The 21,788-nt window shown below is 49.0% G+C and overlaps 1 protein-coding gene across 1 annotated transcript; it reads right to left on the bottom strand.

The window, feature by feature from the left end:
• Nucleotides 1-1,454: 1,454 nt before the first annotated feature.
• zcchc17 (zinc finger, CCHC domain containing 17) lies at nt 1,455-21,595 on the bottom strand. Its single transcript, XM_034023592.3, has 8 exons — nt 21,535-21,595; nt 20,468-20,620; nt 19,998-20,055; nt 15,469-15,569; nt 14,953-15,044; nt 11,354-11,454; nt 3,533-3,678; nt 1,455-1,807 (listed from the first exon to the last, which is right to left on the bottom strand). Exons 2-8 carry the CDS (start codon nt 20,504-20,506, stop codon nt 1,631-1,633), a joined length of 714 nt encoding a protein of 237 aa, XP_033879483.1. The 5' UTR covers nt 20,507-20,620; nt 21,535-21,595; the 3' UTR covers nt 1,455-1,630.
• Between the last annotated feature and the right edge of the window lie 193 nt (nt 21,596-21,788).

Raw genomic sequence — 21,788 nt, 5'->3', positions numbered from 1 at the left:
CTGGTGTAATTTCTACTGTTTCAATTAACTAAACCAGTTATGCAATCATGTGACCTGTGAGACTCTTTGATACAGGAGGATGTGTGTTATTTGAGACTCATGCATTTGTGTTTAATTCTGTTATGAACAAATGATTCTTGCAAATGCATTGGAAGCAGTGTCTGTCTGAATAGTCAAATAACACGTGTTTTTCCTGCTGGGTGGGCATCACCGGTGAGTCAGTTTCGCATGGGGGGGGGGGGGGGGGATGATTGGTGACTGTCCCGGCTATGCTTTGAACATGCTTTTGTGGGGGGAAACATCAATGGAAACTGTCCTCTAATCACATGTGCCCCAGAGCTCTGGGTGGAATTCAGGAAACCGCCTCACTCTCCTGGATAAACTGGCCTGACCCCACGGCCAGTATGTACCACTGGACCTGGCAGATGGGTCAGTCTGTCCAGCACACAACTTGCACTCTACAAGCCACTGGGGTTACTGTCAAAAGACCAGTGGGGGTTTTCTTCAACACACAAACTCTAGTAGAATGGGGTGTTTTTAGGGACACCTATCCAACCTGCATCACACAATGTGGGGTGCACGGCTAAGCCCTTCGCTCTCTTGCATATTCCTTTAATGGCACTGGGGTTATGCGCATATATATATATATATATATATATATATATATATATATATATATTCATATCATGTTTGAAAAGAAAGGTCTGTATCTGCAGACGTGCCTCCAGCATGAAAGGTTTCATGAGAAAAATGATACTGCTATTCATGGGCATTAGCGTCATTATTGTGGGGCAAAATGTGCGGCTGTTAACATGTCACTAATGCTAATGTGAAATATTAAAGATCATATCCAGTTCAATTCCAGCAAGCCCCTAAAGTGTTTCCATGCCTTCAACTTCAAGCCAAATCTGTTGTATACATGAAGCCGCACTGCTACAGGACTCCTAGCTGTGATGTCACTAACCTGTTTCCCAGGACCCCAAAAACTATGTTGAAAAATAAGAATGTGACAATATAGCCCCTACGGTCGTTCCATCAAAGGTAAAACCACTTCCACGGAAAATATTTCATTTTTGGATGTCCCTGTCCACAGAACTGTATTACCCTTGTGTTTGCTCCTGGTGTAAAATGTTCAAGCTGCACCATCTCAAGAGTACCCTTTACATGGAGACCTGTTTGTGCTGATGCTGGCATCTTGTGCACCCGAAGTTCACACCTCCAGACCCACAACCCCCTGCCCTCCACTGGGCAACACAAAAAAGAATGACCTATTTTAAATGATAACCCACAATCAGTAAATGATCAGTCTGTCTAACACAACAAACACACATTAATTAAGTAACTCCATTACTGCCCAATCAGCATTTCACATTCAGTAACCCTTCATCAATATATATATATATATATATATATATATATTTTGTAATAAAAAAAAACATAACTGTAGTCTGATAAAAGCTATTATCAGGTTTAATTCTAAATCTTAATAAGTTCACATGTCTGGCCTCTTTTTAAATAAAGACCTGTCCCATTACTTGAATTTATCCTTTTTAAAGACATGAGGGGGGTGTCAGGTTTGGTTTCACAGAATCAATCGCGAGGCAGCCCCTGCCCCTCTCCCTCCCCGAGTTCAATCCCGATGCCGGTGCCCCTTGTGCTTCTGCATCTTGTGTTTCTTCTTCTTCTTCTGCTTCTTGGAGGAGGAGGAGCGCCTCCTCTTGGTGTCTTCAGCGCTGCTGGAGTCTGAGCTGTCCGAGTCCGAGGCGCCTCGCTTCTCCTTGTGCTTCTGCTTCTTCATCTTCTTCTCCTGTTAACGAGATTCATTCACAACTTCAAACACTCCATCACAATTCTGAGCTTCAATGTGTTGCTGTTTATTTTGTGTATCTATCATGTTCTGTGAATGCTTGTCTGTTTTTTATCTTATGTACCCATAGTTGCGTTTTATTAAATAAATAATCTAGATAATAAATAAATAATACTAAAATAAATAAAAAACAGTGGGAACAATATAGGGGCAAGAGGATATCGGCTCATCTGGATGAAAATACCAGGCTATAGAAATGGGTTTTTAGTCTAGACTTGAAGACTGAAGGTGCTTCTCTAATTGTGATTGGCAAGTTGTTCCATAATTTAGGTGCCATATAACTAAAAGATCTGCCACCTGAAGTTTTTTTCTGAATAACAGTTACAGACAGTAGGCCAGCATCTAGTGATCGGAGCGGGCGATTGGGGACATAGGGTTCCAAAAGATCTTTAAGGTGTGGAGGTGGGAGACCATTTAAAGCCTTATAAGTTAGCAGCAACACCTTAAAATCTATTCTAAAACAAACTGGTAGCCAATGCAAAGATGCCATCATTAAATGATCATTTGATGTTAATATGCATCCCACAATTAGCCCATCAAGACCGACATGTGATGCGTGTCGTATTGTTACAGCCCTGCAAGAGAACCCTTCTTTGGAGTGCAGCTGGGTTGTATTTTATAATGCACTATATTATGAGAATGAGACCACATGTGTACAACATGTATGTGTATAATATGGAAACGATTCTGAATAGAATACATAGCGTTACACTGCATGCAACCTACTGGAAACACTACAAAAAACAGCACTACTTCACATAACACACATTGTATTGCATTGATTTCCAGGCACTTTAAAAAGTCATATTAAAATGGAAATATTATTATTTGCCTTTACTACCTTTTTTTTTTAACAAACTATTTTCTTTAATATTGCACAGAAAAATCTAAGCACAGTGCATTGTCCTTATGGTCTTTGTACATGAATTGTCCACTCGAAATGAACACACAGCTTACATATACAGTGCATACTGAACACAAGTGGCAATGCTGGACAGGAAATATGAACACCTGAAATACTTACACAGAACAAACAGCCCTTTAAGAAGCAGCTGTTATTGTAGAGAATGCAGAGACAGCTGGGCTGCCTGAGACTCCCACCACAACGGGACCGGCGCAGCCAAGCTAAAGCTCTACTGACTTACTGCACAGATCTACCCTGACTGCAGCCAAACCCATGACGAGGGGCAGAGGGAAATCAGACCACCTTCCCCTAGGGACAGGGGCTACGTTCCTATAGGAAGCTGCTTTCATATCTACACTACTTCTACTCTCTGAACAACCTCCCTCTGCTCTGTGCTGGTGGAGCAGAGAAAGAGAAAGGGAGGCTCTTCTACTCTCTGAACAGCCTACCTCTGCTCTGTGCTGGTGGAGCAGAGAAAGAGAAAGGGAGGCTCTTCTGCTCTCTGAACAGCCTCCCTCTGCTCTGCGCTGATGCATGAGTGAAGGAGAAAGGGAGGCTCTTCTACTCTCTGAACAGCTTCCTCTGCTCTGCGCTGGTGGATGAGTGAAGGAGAAAGAGAAAGAGAGGCTCTTCTACTCTGAACACATTTTCATTGAGCGTATTAAGCTGTAGTGTTTCAAAGCTGAGCACTGTCGAGTGTTGCATAGTCATGGGTGAGTGTATTGAGTAATCAGAAGTGTGTTGAAATCATCTGCACTTACCTTCTTCCGTTTCTTGGCTGGGGCTTTCTCCGATTGGCTGGGCTGCTGCCCTGGCCCCTCCCCCTGTCCCTCCTCCTCCTCCTCCTCTGGCACCAAGCCGTACTTCATTCCCCCGGGCTGAGAGAAACAGTCCTTCGCAAAGTGGCCTTCGAGGGGAGGAGAGAAGAAACTGATCAGCAACAAACCATCACACCAACACCACAGGCTGGCTAGCTTCAGCACTGGAGAGCAGGATCTCAATGATTATAGACAGAACACACAGCGCTCTACTGGACCCAGTAACATCATCATGACTGTCACACACCCTGTGAGAGGGGCGTGGGTGATTCACTGAACACACGGGAGTCAGATACTGTCTCTGAAATGACATCCAGGCGCACAAGCTTTATTCTGTCCACAGGTCGGGATACTCTGGCGACACAGAGGGTGGCTCCCAACAATGGTATCCCCCTCCGTGGTCTGTGCACACAGACGTGCTCAAATTTGTTGGTACCCCTCCACAAAAAACGAAGAATGCACAATTTTCTCTGAAATAACTTGAAACTGACAAAAGTAATTGGCATCCACCATTGTTTATTCCATATTTAATAGAAATCAGACTTTGCTTTTGATTTTTTATTCAACATAATATTGTAAATAATAAAACAAATGAAAATGGCATGGACAAAAATGATGGGACCACTAACCTAATATTTTGTTGCACAACCTTTAGAGGCAATCACTGCAATCAAACGTTTTCTGTAGCTCTCAGTGAGACTTCTGCACCTGTTAACAGGTAGTTTGGCCCACTCTTCCTGAGCAAACTGCTCCAGCTGTCTCAGGTTTGATGGGTGCCTTCTCCAGACTGCAAGTTTCAGCTCTATCCATAGATGTTCGATAGGATTCAGATCAGGACTCATAGAAGGCCACTTCAGAATAGTCCAATGTTTTGTTCTTATCCATTCTTGGGTGCTTTTAGCTGTGTGTTTTGGGTCATTATCCTGTTGGAGGACCCATGACCTGCGACTGAGACACAGCTTTCTGACACTGGGCAGTACGTTTCGCTCCAGAATGCCTTGATAGTCTTGAGATTTCATTGTGCCCTGCACAGATTCAAGGCACCCTGTGCCAGGCACAGCAAAGCAGCCCCAAAACATAACCGAGCCTCCTCCATGTTTCACTGTAGGTATGGTGTTCTTTTCTTTGAAAGCTTCATTTTTTCGTCTGTGAACATAGAGCTGATGTGACTTGCCAAAAAGCTCCAGTTTTGACTCATCTGTCCAAAGGACATTCTCCCAGAAGGATTGTGGCTTGTCAATATGCATTTTAGCAAATTCCAGTCTGGCTTTTTTATGTTTTTCTTTCAAAAGTGGAGTCCTCCTGGGTCTTCTTCCATGGAGCCCACCTTCACTCAAAAAGCGACGGGTGGTGCGATCAGAAACTGGCGTACCTTCACCTTGGAGTTCAGCTTGTATCTCTTTGGCAGTTATCCTTGGTTCTTTTCCTACCATTCGCACTATCCTTCTGTTCAATCTGGGGTCGATTTTCCTCTTGCGGCTGCGCCCAGGGAAGTTGCCTACAGTTCCATGGACCTTAAACTTCTTAATAATATTTGCAACTGTTGTCACAGGAACATCAAGCTGCTTGGAGATGGTCTTGTAGCCTTTACCTTTACCATGCTTGTCTATTATTTTCTTTCTGATCTCCTCAGACAACTCTCTCCTTTGCTTACTCTGGTCCATGTTCAGTGTGGTGCACACAATGATACCAAACAGCACAGTGACTACTTTTCTCCATTTAAATAGGCTGAATGACTAATTACAAGATTGGAGACATGTGTGATACTAATTAAAGAAACTAATTAGTTTGAAATATCACTATAATCCAATTATTTATTATCTTTTCTAAGGGGTACCAACAAATGTGTCCAGGCCATTTTAGAATATCTTTGTAGAATAAGCAATAATTCATCTCTTTTCACAGCTTCTTTGCTTCATTCTATGACATACCAAAGGCATGCAAGTATACATGATAAAATAGCTTTTAATTTCATCACTTTTCAGGAGGAATGAAGCATTATTTCAATGAGCTGTAAGGGTACCAACAAATTTGAGCACATCTGTAAGTGCAGAAATAACAAATCAGAATCCAAAGGAGAAACCAAAACAAACACTGTAAATAAAACTACAAAGAAAAGTGCTTCTATAAGAAGAGTCTCACCACCTATGCTGTTCTGTGAGATACGAGACAGAACGACGCTTTATTATTCCCTGAGTATACTTCAATGGGGTTACTACTCCCCCTGTACTAAATCAATAATGTCCCAGGGACTGTACTTCACCAGAGCAGGTACGTGGAACCCAATACTGCAGCTGTCTTCTACAGCCATGTGCCTGCTTGCCCTTTTTCTTTTTTTTTCTATATTTTCTTTTTAAATTTAGTCGTCGCCAATTATTTTACCCCAGTTTTCACCCCAATTTAGCATGCCCAATTATTATCTGTATCCCCGGCTCACCGCTCACAACCCCCGCGCCGACTCGGGAAACGGAGGCTGGAACACGTGTCCTCCGAAACGTGCTCCTGCCAAGCCGTCATTTTTCGCACTGCAGAAAAATGACAACACAAATCTGGCGGCTCCGCTGCAGAGCCACAGACGCCCTATCGGCCACAGGGGTCGCTGATGCGCGGTGAGCCGTGGATTCCCCTGCCGACCTAAGCCCTCCCTACCCGGGCAGCGCTCAGTCAATTGTGCGCCGCCCCCTAGGAACTCCCGGTCACGGTCAGCTGTGACATAGCCTGGATTCGAACCTGCGATCTCCAGGCTATAGGGCACATCCTGCACTCCGCGCAGCGCGCCTTTACTGGATGCGCCACTCGGGAGCCCTGCTTGCCCTTTTTCTTACTGCCGCTTGCTGCTGTGTCAGAACACCGGCCAAGCTTTCAGTTTACTCCAGGTCCCCGAGCAGAGCTCCTGCTGGGTGGTATTGTAGAATGGCAAGGGCGAAGGAATAACAGAGTCATTTTTATTAGACCCGCCTCCCAACCACTCAGAGAGATGCAGGCGACACACCTCACCCAGCCTACCCCTTCTTCACTGGCACATCCGACCCATGAGGGCTCGGTACGGGTATGGGTGCTTCTCCACTGGCACATCCAACCCGCAAGGGCTCAGTACGGTACGGGTGCTTCTCCACTGGCACATCTGACCCGCGAGAGCTCAGTACGGTACGGGTGCTTCTCCACTGGCACATCCGACCTGTGAGGGCTTGGTATGGTATGGGTACGGGTGTTTCTCCATTGGCACATCCGACCCGCGAGGGCTCAGTACGGTACGGGTACGGGTGGTTCTCCACTGGCACATCCGACCCGTGAGGGCTCAGTAGAGGTACGGGTCCTTCTCCACTGGCACATCCGACCCGTGAGGGCTCGGTACAGGTATGGGTGCTTCTCCACTGACACATCTGACCCGTGAGGGCTCGGTACGGGTATGGGTGGTTCTCCACTGGCACATCCGACCCGCGAGGGCTCGGTATGGGTATGGGTCCTTCTCCCATGGCACATCTGACCCGTGACGGCTCGGTACGGTACAGGTACGGGTGCTTCTCCACTGGCACATCCGACCCGCGAGGGCTCGGTACGGTACGGGTGCTTCTCCACTGGCACATCCGACCCTGGATTACCTGGAGGTAGACATGGGAGGGGCTCCCGTCAGTGAAGTAGAGGAGTGGTGTGCTCACTGCTGCCAGTACAGGCATGAAGAGGACGCGTGTCGAGAGCTCGACTGGGAGCCAGTGGAGGAGTCTGAAGAGGAGGTTGAGCTGCCGTCCCGAGAGCCAGAGAGGGAACAGCCGTCTTCCCGAGAGCCAGAGAGGGGTGAGCTGTCGTCCCGAGAGCCAGAGAGGGGTGAGCCGTCGTCCCGAGAGCCAGAGAGGGGTGAGCCGTCGTCCCGAGAGCCAGAAGGGGAGGAGCCGTCGTCCCGAGAGCCAGAAGGGGAGGAGCCGTCGTCCCGAGAGCCAGAAGGGGAGGAGCCGTCGTCCCGAGAGCCAGAAGGGGAGGAGCCGTCGTCCCGAGAGCCAGAAGGGGAGGAGCCGCCGTCCCGAGAGCCAGAATGGGGGCCGCTGCCGTCGCCCAGAGAGGGGGAGCCCGAACGTCCACAGCCCGAGAGGGAGGAGCCCGAACGTCCACAGCCCGAGAGGGAGGAGCCCGAACGTCCACAGCCCGAGAGGGAGGAGCCCGAACGTCCACAGCCAGAGAGGGAGGAGCCCGAACGGGAGGAGTCGGTGCGTCCACGGCCCGAGCGGGAGGAGTCGGTGTGTCCACGGCCCGAGCGGGAGGAGTCGGTGCGTCCACGGCCCGAGAAGGGGAAGCCCACAGGCCCAGGGCTGAAGGGACCCGCAGGGGAAGAACAGTCGGAGCTGTCTATCCCTCCTCCGCCAGCAGAGGGAGACGAGCTGCTGTTCCCGCCTCCGCCAGCAGAGGGAGACGAGTTGCTGTTGTTTCCGCCTCCGCCAGCAGAGGGAGACGAGCCGCCGTTTCCGCCTCCGCCAGCAGAGGGAGACGAGCCGCCGTTCCCGCCTCCGCCACCAGAGGGAGCCGGGCCACCGTTCCCGCCTCCGCCACCAGAGGGAGCCGGGCCACCGTTCCCGCCTCCGCCACCAGAGGGAGCCGAGCCGCCGTTCCCGCCTCCGCCACCAGAGGGAGCCGGGCCACCGTTCCCGCCTCCGCCACCAGAGGGAGCCGGGCCGCCGTTCCCGCCTCCGCCACCAGAGGGAGCCGGGCCGCCGTTCCCGCCTCCGCCACCAGAGGGAGCCGGGCCACCGTTCCCGCCTCCGCCACCAGAGGGAGCCGGGCCGCCGTTCCCGCCTCCGCCACCAGAGGGAGCCGGGCCACCGTTCCCGCCTCCGCCACCAGAGGGAGCCGAGCCGCCGTTCCCGCCTCCGCCACCAGAGGGAGCCGGGCCACCGTTCCCGCCTCCGCCACCAGAGGGAGCCGGGCCACCGTTCCCGCCTCCGCCACCAGAGGGAGCCGAGCCGCCGTTCCCGCCTCCGCCACCAGAGGGAGCCGGGCCACCGTTCCCGCCTCCGCCACCAGAGGGAGCCGGGCCGCCGTTCCCGCCTCCGCCACCAGAGGGAGCTGGGCCGCCGTTCCCGCCTCCGCCACCATAGGGAGCCGGGCTGCCATTCCCGCCTCCGCCTCCCGAGGGTCCGCTGCTGCTGCTGTCGCCTCCCGAGGGTCCGCTGCTGCTGCCGTCGCCTCCTGAGGGTCCGCTGCTGCTGCCGTCGCCTCCCGAGGGTCCGCTGCTGCTGCCGTCGCTTGGGGTCTTCGGGGATCCTGCTTCGCCTGGGGTTGCTAGGGATCCTGCTTCGCCTGGGGTCGCTACACTGTGGCCGGAGCCCCATGGAGGGGAGTTGCCGGCCATGAAGAGGGGGAGGGCGGTCAGGAGACCAGCTTCCCCAGCGGCACTTTCGCGGCAAGATAGTGTGTGGCCGGAGCCCCGGAAGAGGGAGCTGCCGGCCACGAAGAATTGGGTGGTGCCGGACGTTCCACCATGGCCACCCCCATGGACACTGTGCATCCCCCTCTTCCGGGACTGAGACTGAGGGGGGAGGTGGCCATTTAGGCCATATTGTGCTTGGCACAAGGGGGGGGATATGTGACGGGGGACTGCCCCGGCTTTATGAACATGGTTGGGACTGGCAGGGAGGGGGTTAAAATTCCTCCCTGCCAGGAAAACATGTGAGAATGTGGCTGGAGCCCTAACTGAATAATTAGCTATTATTGATTAATTGGGCTCCAGCCACAAGGGATAAAAGCCAGGGGAGAGGCCCTGGCTAGGGAGGAGAGTTCCAGAAGAGAAGGAGTGTTTTGTTTTGCAACCAGTGAAGGCAACGCCCAGCCTGGAAGCTTTATTTGTAAGTTTTGTTGTGTTTATTTTGTGAAACCTTTTTGTTTGGCCCTCGTGCCGGTTTATTTTGTATTTGTGTTTATTAAAAACTTTATTTTTGAACTTTAAAACTGTCTCTGAGTCTCAAACCTCGGTCAATCCTGTCACAGTGGTGAATACAGCCAGACACACAGGGTGTGAACACAGCCAGACACACAGGGTGTGAACACAGCCAGACACACAGGGTGTGAACACAGCCAGACACACAGTGTGTGAATGCAGCCAGACACACAGTGTGTGAACGCAGCCCCACACAGGGTGTGAACACAGCCAGACACACAGGGTGTGAACACAGCCAGACACACAGGGTGTGAACACAGCCAGACACACAGGGTGTGAACACAGCCAGACACACAGGGTGTGAACACAGCCAGACACACAGGGTGTGAACACAGCCAGACACACAGGGTGTGAACACAGCCAGACACACAGGGTGTGAATACAGCCAGACACACAGGGTGTGAATACAGCCAGACACACAGGGTGTGAACACAGCCAGACACACAGGGTGTGAACACAGTCAGACACACAGGGTGTGAACACAGCCAGACACACAGGGTGTGAACACAGTCAGACACACAGGGTGTGAACACAGCCAGACACACAGGGTGTGAACGCAGCCCCACACAGGGTGTGAACACAGCCAGACACACAGGGTGTGAACACAGTCAGACACACAGGGTGTGAACACAGCAAGACACACAGGGTGTGAACACAGCCCCACACAGGGTGTGAACACAGCCAGACACACAGGGTGTGAATACAGCCAGACACACAGGGTGTGAATACAGCCAGACACACAGGGTGTGAACGCAGCCCCACACAGGGTGTGAACACAGCCAGACACACAGGGTGTGAACACAGCCAGACACACAGGGTGTGAATACAGCCAGACACACAGGGTGTGAATACAGCCAGACACACAGGGTGTGAATACAGCCAGACACACAGGGTGTGAATACAGCCAGACACACAAGGTGTGAACACAGCCAGACACACAGGGTGTGAACACAGTCAGACACACAGGGTGTGAACACAGCCAGACACACAGGGTGTGAACACAGTCAGACACACAGGGTGTGAACACAGCCAGACACACAGGGTGGGAACGCAGCCCCACACAGGGTGTGAACACAGCCAGACACACAGGGTGTGAACACAGTCAGACACACAGGGTGTGAACACAGCAAGACACACAGGGTGTGAACACAGCCCCACACAGGGTGTGAACACAGCCAGACACACAGGGTGTGAATACAGCCAGACACACAGGGTGTGAATACAGCCAGACACACAGGGTGTGAACGCAGCCCCACACAGGGTGTGAACGCAGCCCCACACAGGGTGTGAACACAGCCAGACACACAGGGTGTGAACACAGTCAGACACACAGGGTGTGAACACAGCCAGACACACAGGGTGTGAATACAGCCAGACACACAGGGTGTGAACACAGCCAGACACACAGGGTGTGAACACAGCCAGACACACAGGGTGTGAACACAGCCAGACACACAGGGTGTGAACACAGCCAGACACACAGGGTGTGAACACAGCCAGACACACAGGGTGTGAACACAGCCAGACACACAGGGTGTGAACACAGCCAGACACACAGGGTGTGAACACAGCAAGACACACAGCGTGTGAACGCAGCCAGACACACAGCGTGTGAATACAGCCAGACACACAGCGTGTGAACACAGCCAGACACACAGGGTGTGAACACAGCCAGACACACAGGGTGTGAACACAGCCAGACACACAGGGTGTGAACACAGCCAGACACACAGGGTGTGAACACAGCCAGACACACAGGGTGTGAATGCTGCCGCTCCGTGTTGCATGCTTGGTAAGTCTCTCCCTGGTGTTTGCGAGCTCAGGTATCACACACACACCTTTGCAGCCGCACTTCTTGCAGACAGTGTTGAGCACGGCCTCCAGGGTGATCCTCTGCTTGGAGTAATCCCGGAACTCCCTTCTCTTCCTCTCGTCCTGTCTGCAAAAAACAAGGACAGGCTCTGTCAGCAATGGAGCCGCCTGGAAAACAGCTTCCCATTTCTCTAGGTATTTATATCTTTATTTATTTCTATACCGCTCGATTCAATAATTCACTCGCTCCCTCTGTACAGCTCGATTCAATAATTCACTCGCTCCCTCTGTACAGCTCGATTCAATAATTCACTCGCTCCCTCTGTACAGCTCGATTCAATAATTCACTCGCTCCCTCTGTCCCGCTCGATTCAATAATTCACTCGCTCCCTGTCCCGCTCGATTCAATAATTCACTCGCTCCCTCTGTACAGCTCGATTCAATAATTCACTCGCTCCCTCTGTACAGCTCGATTCAATAATTCACTCGCTCCCTCTGTCCCGCTCGATTCAATAATTCACTCGCTCCCTGTCCCGCTCGATTCAATAATTCACTCGCTCCCTCTGTACAGCTCGATTCAATAATTCACTCGCTCCCTCTGTACAGCTCGATTCAATAATTCACTCGCTCCCTCTGTACAGCTCGATTCAATAATTCACTCGCTCCCTCTGTGCCGCTCGATTCAATAATTCACTCGCTCCCTCTGTCCCGCTCGATTCAATAATTCACTCGCTCCCTCTGTACAGCTCGATTCAATAATTCACTCGCTCCCTCTGTCCCGCTCGATTCAATAATTCACTCGCTCCCTGTCCCGCTCGATTCAATAATTCACTCGCTCCCTCTGTACAGCTCGATTCAATAATTCACTCGCTCCCTCTGTCCCGCTCGATTCAATAATTCACTCGCTCCCTCTGTACAGCTCGATTCAATAATTCACTCGCTCCCTCTGTACAGCTCGATTCAATAATTCACTCGCTCCCTCTGTACAGCTCGATTCAATAATTCACTCGCTCCCTCTGTCCCGCTCGATTCAATAATTCACTCGCTCCCTCTGTACAGCTCGATTCAATAATTCACTCGCTCCCTCTGTACAGCTCGATTCAATAATTCACTCGCTCCCTCTGTACTGCTCGATTCAATAATTCACTCGCTCCCTCTGTCCCGCTCGATTCAATAATTCACTCGCTCCCTCTGTCCCGCTCGATTCAATAATTCACTCGCTCCCTCTGTACAGCTCGATTCAATAATTCACTCGCTCCCTCTGTACAGCTTGATTCAATAATTCACTTGCTCCCTCTGTACAGCTCGATTCAATAATTCACTCGCTCCCTCTGTACTGCTCGATTCAATAATTCACTCGCTCCCTCTGTACAGCTCGATTCAATAATTCACTCGCTCCCTCTGTACAGCTCGATTCAATAATTCACTCGCTCCCTCTGTGCCGCTCGATTCAATAATTCACTCGCTCCCTCTGTACTGCTCGATTCAATAATTCACTCATGTGGTTACTTCACAGTTAGTCCATGGTGACACTAAATTGTTCTTTATTTTCATGTATAAAGGCCCTTCACTAATTCACTGTTTTCAACACTTGAGTTTTTGAGGAGTGATACAGACAGTATAATAAAGAGGCAGCGCGTCTTACATTGCAGTCTTCACTTTGAGCTCAGACACCGGGGATTGGGATGGGTCGTCTCAATACGAGTGAAACTATTTTTACACACAAAACTTTCTGAAAGGAATAAAACAACTGTAACGGTATAACAAGAAAAACAATTTGGCTGCAGGAAGGAAGGAGCGGTTAAACTATTGTTATGAGCAGTTTCTTGCTACTGGTAAAGTGATTTAAAATTACTGCCAGGCAGCAGAGCCAGGAGTTTTGCAGTTGGTGCAGCACAACACATCACAGAGAGCAGGGTGAAGGGTTCTAGAGCAAAGCTGTTCAGAGGGCAGGGACAGCGGGGTGAAGGGTTCTAGAGCAAAGCTGTTCAGAGGGCAGGGACAGCGGGGTGAAGAGTTCTAGAGCAAAGCTGTTCAGAGGGCAGGGACAGCGGGGTGAAGAGTTCTAGAGCAAAGCTGTTCATAGGGCAGGGACAGCGGGGTGAAGAGTTCTAGAGCAAAGCTGTTCAGAGGGCAGGGACAGCGGGGTGAAGAGTTCTAGAGCAAAGCTGTTCAGAGGGCAGGGACAGGGGGGTGAAGAGTTCTAGAGCAAAGCTGTTCAGAGGGCAGGGACAGCGGGGTGAAGAGTTCTAGAGCAAAGCTGTTCAGAGGGCAGGGACAGCGGGGTGAAGGGTTCTAGAGCAAAGCTGTTCAGAGGGCAGGGACCGCGGGGTGAAGAGTTCTAGAGCAAAGCTGTTCAGAGGGCAGGTCAGGTAGTGTGAGTTTATTCATCTTTTCAACTCATCGAGTGCCATTGTCCTCATTTGGGGGACAGGCTACTTTGCAGTTTATTGGTGAATTTTTAACTGGCATCTACCTGTTATTTTAATTTTAACTATATTGTTACTCTAATTTTGTGAACTGCAAAAGTTAAGGCATGATGCGAGGGACAGGCTAACAGTGCTGTACACTCAGGCATGGTGCGAGGGACAGGCTAACAGTGCTGTACACTCAGGCATGGTGCGAGGGACAGGCTAACAGTGCTGTACACTCAGGCATGGTGCGAGGGAGAGGCTAACAGTGCTGTACACTCAGGCATGGTGCGAGGGACAGGCTAACAGTGCTGTACACTCAGGCATGGTGCGAGGGACAGGCTAACAGTGCTGTACACTCAGGCATGGTGCGAGGGAGAGGCTAACAGTGCTGTACACTCAGGCATGGTGCGAGGGACAGGCTAACAGTACTGTATTTCCATCTCTGCACTCACATAAAAACTTCTTGTATTGTTACTGGGGGTTCTGAACAAGTGAATCAGGAAACTGAGGGAAGCACAGCAAGACCGGGGGGCTCTGTACCACAGTCTGTATCAACACGAGTGTGCAGGGGAATCAGGAAACTGAGGGGAGCACAGCAACCCTTCAGAACCCCCTTGTTTAGGTATAGTATTAAAATGAGCAGGTAGGAGCCAGGAGTTTGAGCAGTCAGTCCCTGGTAAGTCTGTTCTGAATTAACTGATCACACTTCTCATCACAGCATGAATAAGTCTCACCACAGTTGGTAGGTTTACTGTTAGGAGGTGTTCATTCAGCTATACAGGAGGGATGAATAATGAATTGAACAGTTCACTGAATGCTCAAACTCCTAGCTCCTGATGATTTGGGGGGAGTTCTGAAGCCCAGGACTGGGTGCAGGACTAGTGTATGTTTCAAAGGTTGTAGAGCAGGTTTAGAGTAGTGTAGGGGCAGCAGTGGACAGATCATTATAACAGACCCTGCAGGTTCTACTGAACTAGTTTCATTATAACAGACCCTGCAGGTTCTACTGAACTAGTTTCATTATAACAGACCCTGCAGGTTCTACTGAACTAGTTTCATTATAACAGACCCTGCAGGTTCTACTGAACTAGTTTCATTATAACAGACCCTGCAGGTTGCACTGAACTAGTTTCATGCCTGCCCTGGTCTTAGGCCAGGCAGGTACGCTGCTGCCCCCTGTAGATGAACACATGAAATGAAAGGGAACCTACTCTAGGATCACGTTGTTGGGGTCCAGATCCTTTCCAGTGCCTTGGTTAACGGCCTTCATGGAGAGAGACAGCTTCACTTTCTCATCCTGCATCTGCGAAGGAGGGCGGTGAGACAGTTTAACAGCACTGCTACAGGCACTCAAGACATGTTAAGAAGAACGATCCTTGCATCTTTACACCTGGGATGGCAACGAGCTATCGGCCCCTGGAGGACAAAGGCTCGCCCTGCAGGCGTCCATTCAAGCTCAATGGGTGCCTGGTCAGTAGTGGCCACTGCATTGGTAAGAGATGCCTCAGTCCATGAAGATCCCAAACCTGCCTGATCATCAGGACCAAAATCAACAACATCACACTGACCTGCCTTCCCCTGCCTGTACCACTCACCCTGCACAGTTCACTGCTGTGCCTTTACCAGGGGGACACTCAGGGAGCTTTTCATCATTTGGGGCGTCTCTGTCTGCCTGCCTCTCTAATCTCTGCCTCCTGCCTCTCTGTCTCTCTATCTGCCTGCCTCACCTCCTTGCCGATCACCTTCACCCACACCTTCTCTCCAACATCCACGATCTCCGCGGGGTTCTCCACTCGACAGGACGACATGTGGGTTCTGTGGACCAGACCTGAGAGACAAGCAGAGAGACAGCGTCAACACAGCACTGAATCACAGTGGAGGAGACAGGGCAGGGAGCAGCCTGCAACACAGCACTGAATCACAGTGGAGGAGACAGGGCAGGGGGCAGCCTGCAACACAGCACTGAATCACAGTGGAGGAGACAGGGCAGGGGGAAGCCTGCAACACAGCACTGAAATCACAGTGGAGGAGACAGGGCAGGAAGCAGCCTGCAACACAGCACTGAATCACAGTGGAGGAGACAGGGCAGGGAGCAGCCTGCAACACAGCACTGAATCACAGTGGCCATTTACACTAGGGTGTCAGATTATATCCAGCTCTGAATCCCAGCATCGCAGGATCATGTTGAAAAGGTTTTGAAGTATTGAAGATATGTGTGAAACGTTGGACAACACGGTTAACGACTTAGGAACGGAAACGGATACGAGTATGGAGAGTACTTCACAAAAGACTAGTTCAAGATCTGCAGTTAACAAAGACATGGAACTCCAGGTTTGTGTCTGCGGCTGGAGCAAGGCGACAACGGTCAGGGGTTTGAAGATTCATCAAGGGAGAATGAAATGCTTGAGGGAGAAGGGACAAGGGCCTCGCATTGATCAGTACTTCTTACGAAGTCAGTCAAGTCAGTCGAATGAAATCCAGCGACAGGAAGCAAACCACAGTTCGCAGGATATCAGCACCCCTGTCATAGATGTGAGGAGGACTTGCATGGACACAGTTAGTGATGAACCTAATGATCCTTGTGAACCCGGTCAGACAAACCAGCATAAGAGAGAAAAGAACCTCAACAGGCACAAGCCTGGAGTTAAATGGCCAAGAGCTTGTGAGAAAACTGCATGGGACACAGTAAACACAGATCTCTGCGTTGCATTGGAAAGATTAAGTGGAACAGTTGAAAAGAAGCTGGATAAATTTGCGCATATGGAAGCGAGAGGTTTGGAGTTGAAAAAAGGAAGGAAAAAGTACAAACTATTCCTGGAAAGTCTAGACGGCAGCAGGAGATTGAACGCTTAGTTACAGAAAGGAGACAGCTGAGGAACCAATGGAGAAGAGCAGAACAAAGTCAGAAGGAGGGACTCAATCTCTTACAAAGGGTCATAAAAGATAAGCTTGCAACATTGCGCAGAGCTGAGCGCCTACAGAAACGCTACAAAAAGAAGGAGCGTGCGAGAGCTAACTTTTATAAAGACCCATTCAAATTTGTAAAGAAGTTATTCACCAGTGAGAAGAATGGCACACTAAAAGCATCTAAGGTTGAGCTGGAGAGATATTTGGAGGAAACACATACAGATTCAAAAAGGCAGGAGCCAATGTCAATTCCGTCAGACATCCCACCTATCAATCCACCAGAATACCAAATGGAGGACTGTGCGCCTAAGTGGAAAGAAATAGAGCAAGCTGTGAAAAAAGCAAGGGCTTCATCATCTCCAGGGCCTAATGGAGTTCCGTACAGAGTGTACAAGAGTGCTTCAGGAGTTCTATGAATTCTGTGGAAATTGATGAAAGTGGCATGGGAAAAACAGGTTGTACCAAGAGCATGGCGCCGAGCAGGTGGAGTCTTTATACCTAAAGTAAAAGATTCTACAAGCATCAGTCAGTTTTGTCCCATTTCCCTATTAAACGTAGAAGGCAAGATTTTCTTCAGCATTATTGCTCAGAGATTGTCAGCTTACCTATTAAAGAACTGCTTCATTGACACTTCAATACAAAAAGCGGGCATTCCAGGTTTCCCAGGTTGCTTAGAACACATCAATGTGATCTGGCAACAAATTCAATCAGCTAAAAAGGAGAGGAAGGAGCTCCATGTGACATTCCTGGATTTGGCTAATGCATATGGTTCAGTGCCACATGAACTTCTTTGGGCAGCATTTGATTTTTTCAGTGTACCGATGACAATAACAAATTTAGTGAAAGACTATTTTGGAGATTTGCAATACAGTTTTTCAACTTCAGAATTCAGCACTACATGGCAATGCCTAGAGGTTGGAATAATGGCAGGATGCACCATTTCTCCACTGGCTTTTACCATGGCAATGGAAGTGATCATTAGGGCATCAAAATGGGTAGTAGGAGGAGAGCGCTTGGCTGCTGGAATGCGACTACCACCAATTCGAGCATACATGGATGACATGACAACCATGACTACAACAGTAGCCTGCACTAATCGATTATTGGGCAAATTAACCAATAACATTGAATGGGCACGAATGCAATTCAAGCCCACTAAATCAAGGAACATATCTATAATTAAAGGCAAAGTAGTAGATAAAACATTCTTCATTAATGGTGAGGCAATGCCAACAGTGTCTGAGAAGCCAGTGAAGAGTCTTGGGAGATTGTACGACGGGGATCTAAAGGACACAGTTCGTGTGGGAGAAGTTAGACAACAAGCAGTGGAAGGGTTGAAGAGCATAGACAGCTGCGCTCTACCAGGTAAACTAAAACTCTGGTGCTTTCAGTTTGGTCTACTGCCGAGGTTGCTGTGGCCACTGACTGTGTACGAGGTTTCTTTGACAACAGTAGAGAAGCTGAAAGCTTTAATCAGTTCATACATCAGGAAATGGTTGGGAGTTCCACGCTGCCTCAGCAGAGTGGGACTTTACGGTAAAGGAATACTGCAGCTACCAGTCTCTGCTCTAACCGAGGAGTTTAAGTGCGCCAAGGTCAGACTGGAAATGACATTAGTAGAGTCACGCGATAAATGCATAAGGGCGGCAAAGAAAGCTGTAGAAGATGCAAAGGCTGCCCTTCGAATTGGTGATATCATGGGGCAAGTTCAGCATGGAAGAGGGGGTCTTGGTTTCAGTTCAGCTCCTCCTACATGGCACAAGGCAGCCCCAGCTCAAAGGAGGAAGCTGGTAGTCAACGAGGTGCAAAAGCAGGAGGAGAGGATGAGGTGTATAAAGGCCATTTCCCAGGCCAAGCAGGGAGAATGGATGAGATGGGAGAGTGTGGAACAACGCAAGATTGGCTGGCAAGACCTATGGTCAATGGAACAGAGCAGGATCAGTTTCCTCATCAGGTCAACATATGATGTTCTCCCATCACCACAGAACCTAAACCTCTGGGTAGGAGAGGATCCCTCATGTCCTTTGTGTTCATCACCTGCAACATTAAGGCACATTTTGACAGGATGTAAGGTGGCTCATAGCCAAGGACGGTTTACTTGGCACCATGACCAGGTGCTGCGATGTTTGGCCTTAGCATTGGAAGACAAGCGTAACATGACCAATAAGTTGTCACCTGTTCCATCAAAACATTACACACAAAAGACAACATTCCTCCGCCCAGGAGAGCAACCACCAAGAAAAGGTGTTAAAACCAATCCTCGCCCAGGACAACTGGAAGCTGCTAGAGACTGGAAAATGCTGGCAGATGTTGGTCAACGGCTTATTTTTCCACCTGAGATTGCCACCACTAACCACTAACTGGTCTGGATCAGCACGACTTGTTCACCTGGTAGAGTTAACAGTGCCATGGGAGGATGCTGTAGATGAGGCGTATGAGAGGAAGAAACTGCGGTATGCTCAACTAGCCACTGAAGCGGAACAGCGAGGATGGAGAGTTCGGGTTTACCCAGTTGAAGTGGGTTGTCGAGGATTTGTGGCACACTCTACAACCCGGTTTCTCAGAGACGTCGGATTCAGTGGCCAAGAGTTGCGTCGCACAGTGAAGAACTTATCTAAAGCAGCAGAGAGGAGCAGCAACTGGCTGTGGTTGAGACGGAAAAATTCTGGCTGGGGATCTCAAGCACAATAGAAAGAAAGAAACGCTGATGTACAGGTAAGTAAGCTGGGCTGAGTTGAGTGGGGGACGGAGGGGGGTGATGCTGGGACGCCAGAATCACCGTCGAGCCCTCTTGAGGTGTCGTGGGCTAGTCGACGAAACACTGAGGATGGAAGGTGCCCACTTGAAAACCCCAGAGATGTACCCTACTTAGCTCAATCCAGACGGTTGTCATGCTGATGCGCTGGGGAGGCCGCACTGTGGTTCATCCCCGGAGCCAGCATCGCAGCCGTTGTGTGTGCTGATGCGCCAGGGAGGCAAAATAAGCTGATCCCTGTAGCCAGCATTACACTTCAGCCATTAACACCAGACAGAAGGATATCTACATCATCATATGGAAGGAAACGTAAATGGATGGAGACACATATGGATCACATTAGTTTACTGTAAAGCTACGTCTTAATTGGTGCTTATCTTGGCGAGAGCCGAGTTCAAATCAGCATGAAGTTTTAACATCTACTCTCGTGTAATGGAAATCTAAAGTGTGATGCTGTACGTGCCTCCCCTACGTCACCCATCTCCAGGGCCAGTAAACCCTGCCCTCTGTACAGCATCAGCACTGGTCCTGTGGCTGTGTGTGCAGGACTACTCATTAGGAACACTTTATTAGAATATTACAACTGGACAGTACCTTGCTTCCTGCAGCCTGGGATTTTGATGAAGACACCATATTCCATTATTGATGCCACCTAAAGAAAAGGAAACATGAAATCTTACCATCATCACTGTACAACATACATATATATATATTTTGTGTATATCCAAAAAACCTCTTAATGTTGTTCATGTATATACCTATATAATATATATTATTTTATTTAAGACAGAACGAAACTCCGCTGGGATAAACCGCAGTTGGACTGCATCAGGCAGGGATAACCACAGATATTTTGGATGATGCAGTCCGAGGGGTTTCCCAGATATAAATACACTGACTTTCGAGAGTATCTTCTCCAGGGGAGACGTGGAAACTGAGGTAAAGAAGTTTCCTCTACAGGTCAACTCATCCACATGCTCTACATTCCCAGTACTGTCAGTTCATCGGTAAGCAGGTTCGGCACTCTATCTTGCATTAAACTGACAGCTCCAGTCATGTCATACCTCTCCTTTGAGGACAGCGTACAGCTCAGGCAGCTCCATGGCTTTCCAATCCCTCCTCTCCCGTCTCTGTGCTAAATGTTCTTTCACTCCAAAGACTGGGTCTTCATTGCAACAAATGCATTGTTAAACTTCACATGGGGTGCTTTACTTAAACTGGATACAAAAGGACAACATTATTACTGTAAACACTCAAACACTAAATATGAATCAAGCGCTCTGAATCAATGAACAACAAGCATCCCTGCCACCTTGGTAAATACAAAGAGCTGCTGATCAGTAGGATGAGTCTGTCTAAAGCCCCTTTCACACTGGCACTCTCCTGCATAGTGTGAAACCACGTACCTGCGTGAGGAAAACTACACTGTGCTATAAACCTCTATAGGCAGTCACTTATACTGTGCTATAAACCTCTATAGACAGTCACTTATACTGTGCTATAAACCTCTATAGACAGTCACTTATACTGTGCTATAAACCTCTATAGACAGTCACTTATACTGTGCTATAAACCTCTATAGACAGTCACTTATACTGTGCTATAAACCTCTATAGACAGTCACTTTGGATTACACGTGACGCAGTGTGTTTACCTTTTTATGGTATAAAGGCACGATTTGATCCTGAACGTGGTTAAATTAACGGGCACATCAGCATTTGTATTCTAACATAAGTGTCTTAGTTTTACCAGGTCTGTTTTGCGATTGCGTAGATTTAGTCAGAAATATATTCATTAAGTGGAAGAGTAGCAGAGACACTGAGAGATTGATCCAGTATAATAATATGACCCGCATTAAACACATTCTTTCAGTTCTGATGGCGTGGTGAAACGACCGATCAGATAGAAGCGTTAGTTTCGATGAGTATTATTTACAGAGATTCAGAATTATTATTTCAATGCAGTAGATGTACGTGAATCTGTATGCTAAAACAACACAGCGATTGGGGCGCACCGATATGGGGAATAATTAAGTCCTTACTAATACAGACGCTGGTAAGGGAAATGTTAATAATGTATAATATGCATTTATTTAACTACATACAATAAGGAAAGGAAAACAAAACATTACCTGCAGTCAGTCGGCCATCATCATGGCTTAAATAGGGACCTTAAAGTAGCCAATCAGAATAGCGGACAAATAAGAAGCCAATCACTTGCCTTCCTGTTTAAATAGGCATTTACAACAACCAATACAAACCCAGAAGTATCCCGTGCTTTAAAACCAACCAATGAAACGTTTGTATTATAGGCGGGTGTAAGCAATTGACCTTGTGATTGACAAGAAAAGAAAACAATGGAAAACACGAATACGATCAAGCTGCT

Source organism: Acipenser ruthenus, chromosome 25 (genome assembly GCF_902713425.1).
Source record: "Acipenser ruthenus chromosome 25, fAciRut3.2 maternal haplotype, whole genome shotgun sequence".
NCBI classification, from domain to species: Eukaryota; Metazoa; Chordata; class Actinopteri; order Acipenseriformes; family Acipenseridae; genus Acipenser; species Acipenser ruthenus.
This window is presented reverse-complemented; position numbering and strand designations above follow the sequence as displayed.

What these genes read in the sequence shown, in the direction of transcription:
- zcchc17 (XM_034023592.3), bottom strand. Translation starts at nt 20,506, where the DNA reads ATGGAGCTGCCTGAGCTGTACGCTGTCCTCAAAGGAGAG. An exon ending in ACGCTGTCCTCAAAGGAGAG is followed by an intron (nt 20,056 to 20,467) that starts GTATGACATGAC and finishes CCTTTTCTTTAG; the next exon opens with GTGGCATCAATAATGGAATA. An exon ending in CAGCCAAGAAACGGAAGAAG is followed by an intron (nt 1,808 to 3,532) that starts GTAAGTGCAGAT and finishes TCTCGTTAACAG; the next exon opens with GAGAAGAAGATGAAGAAGCA.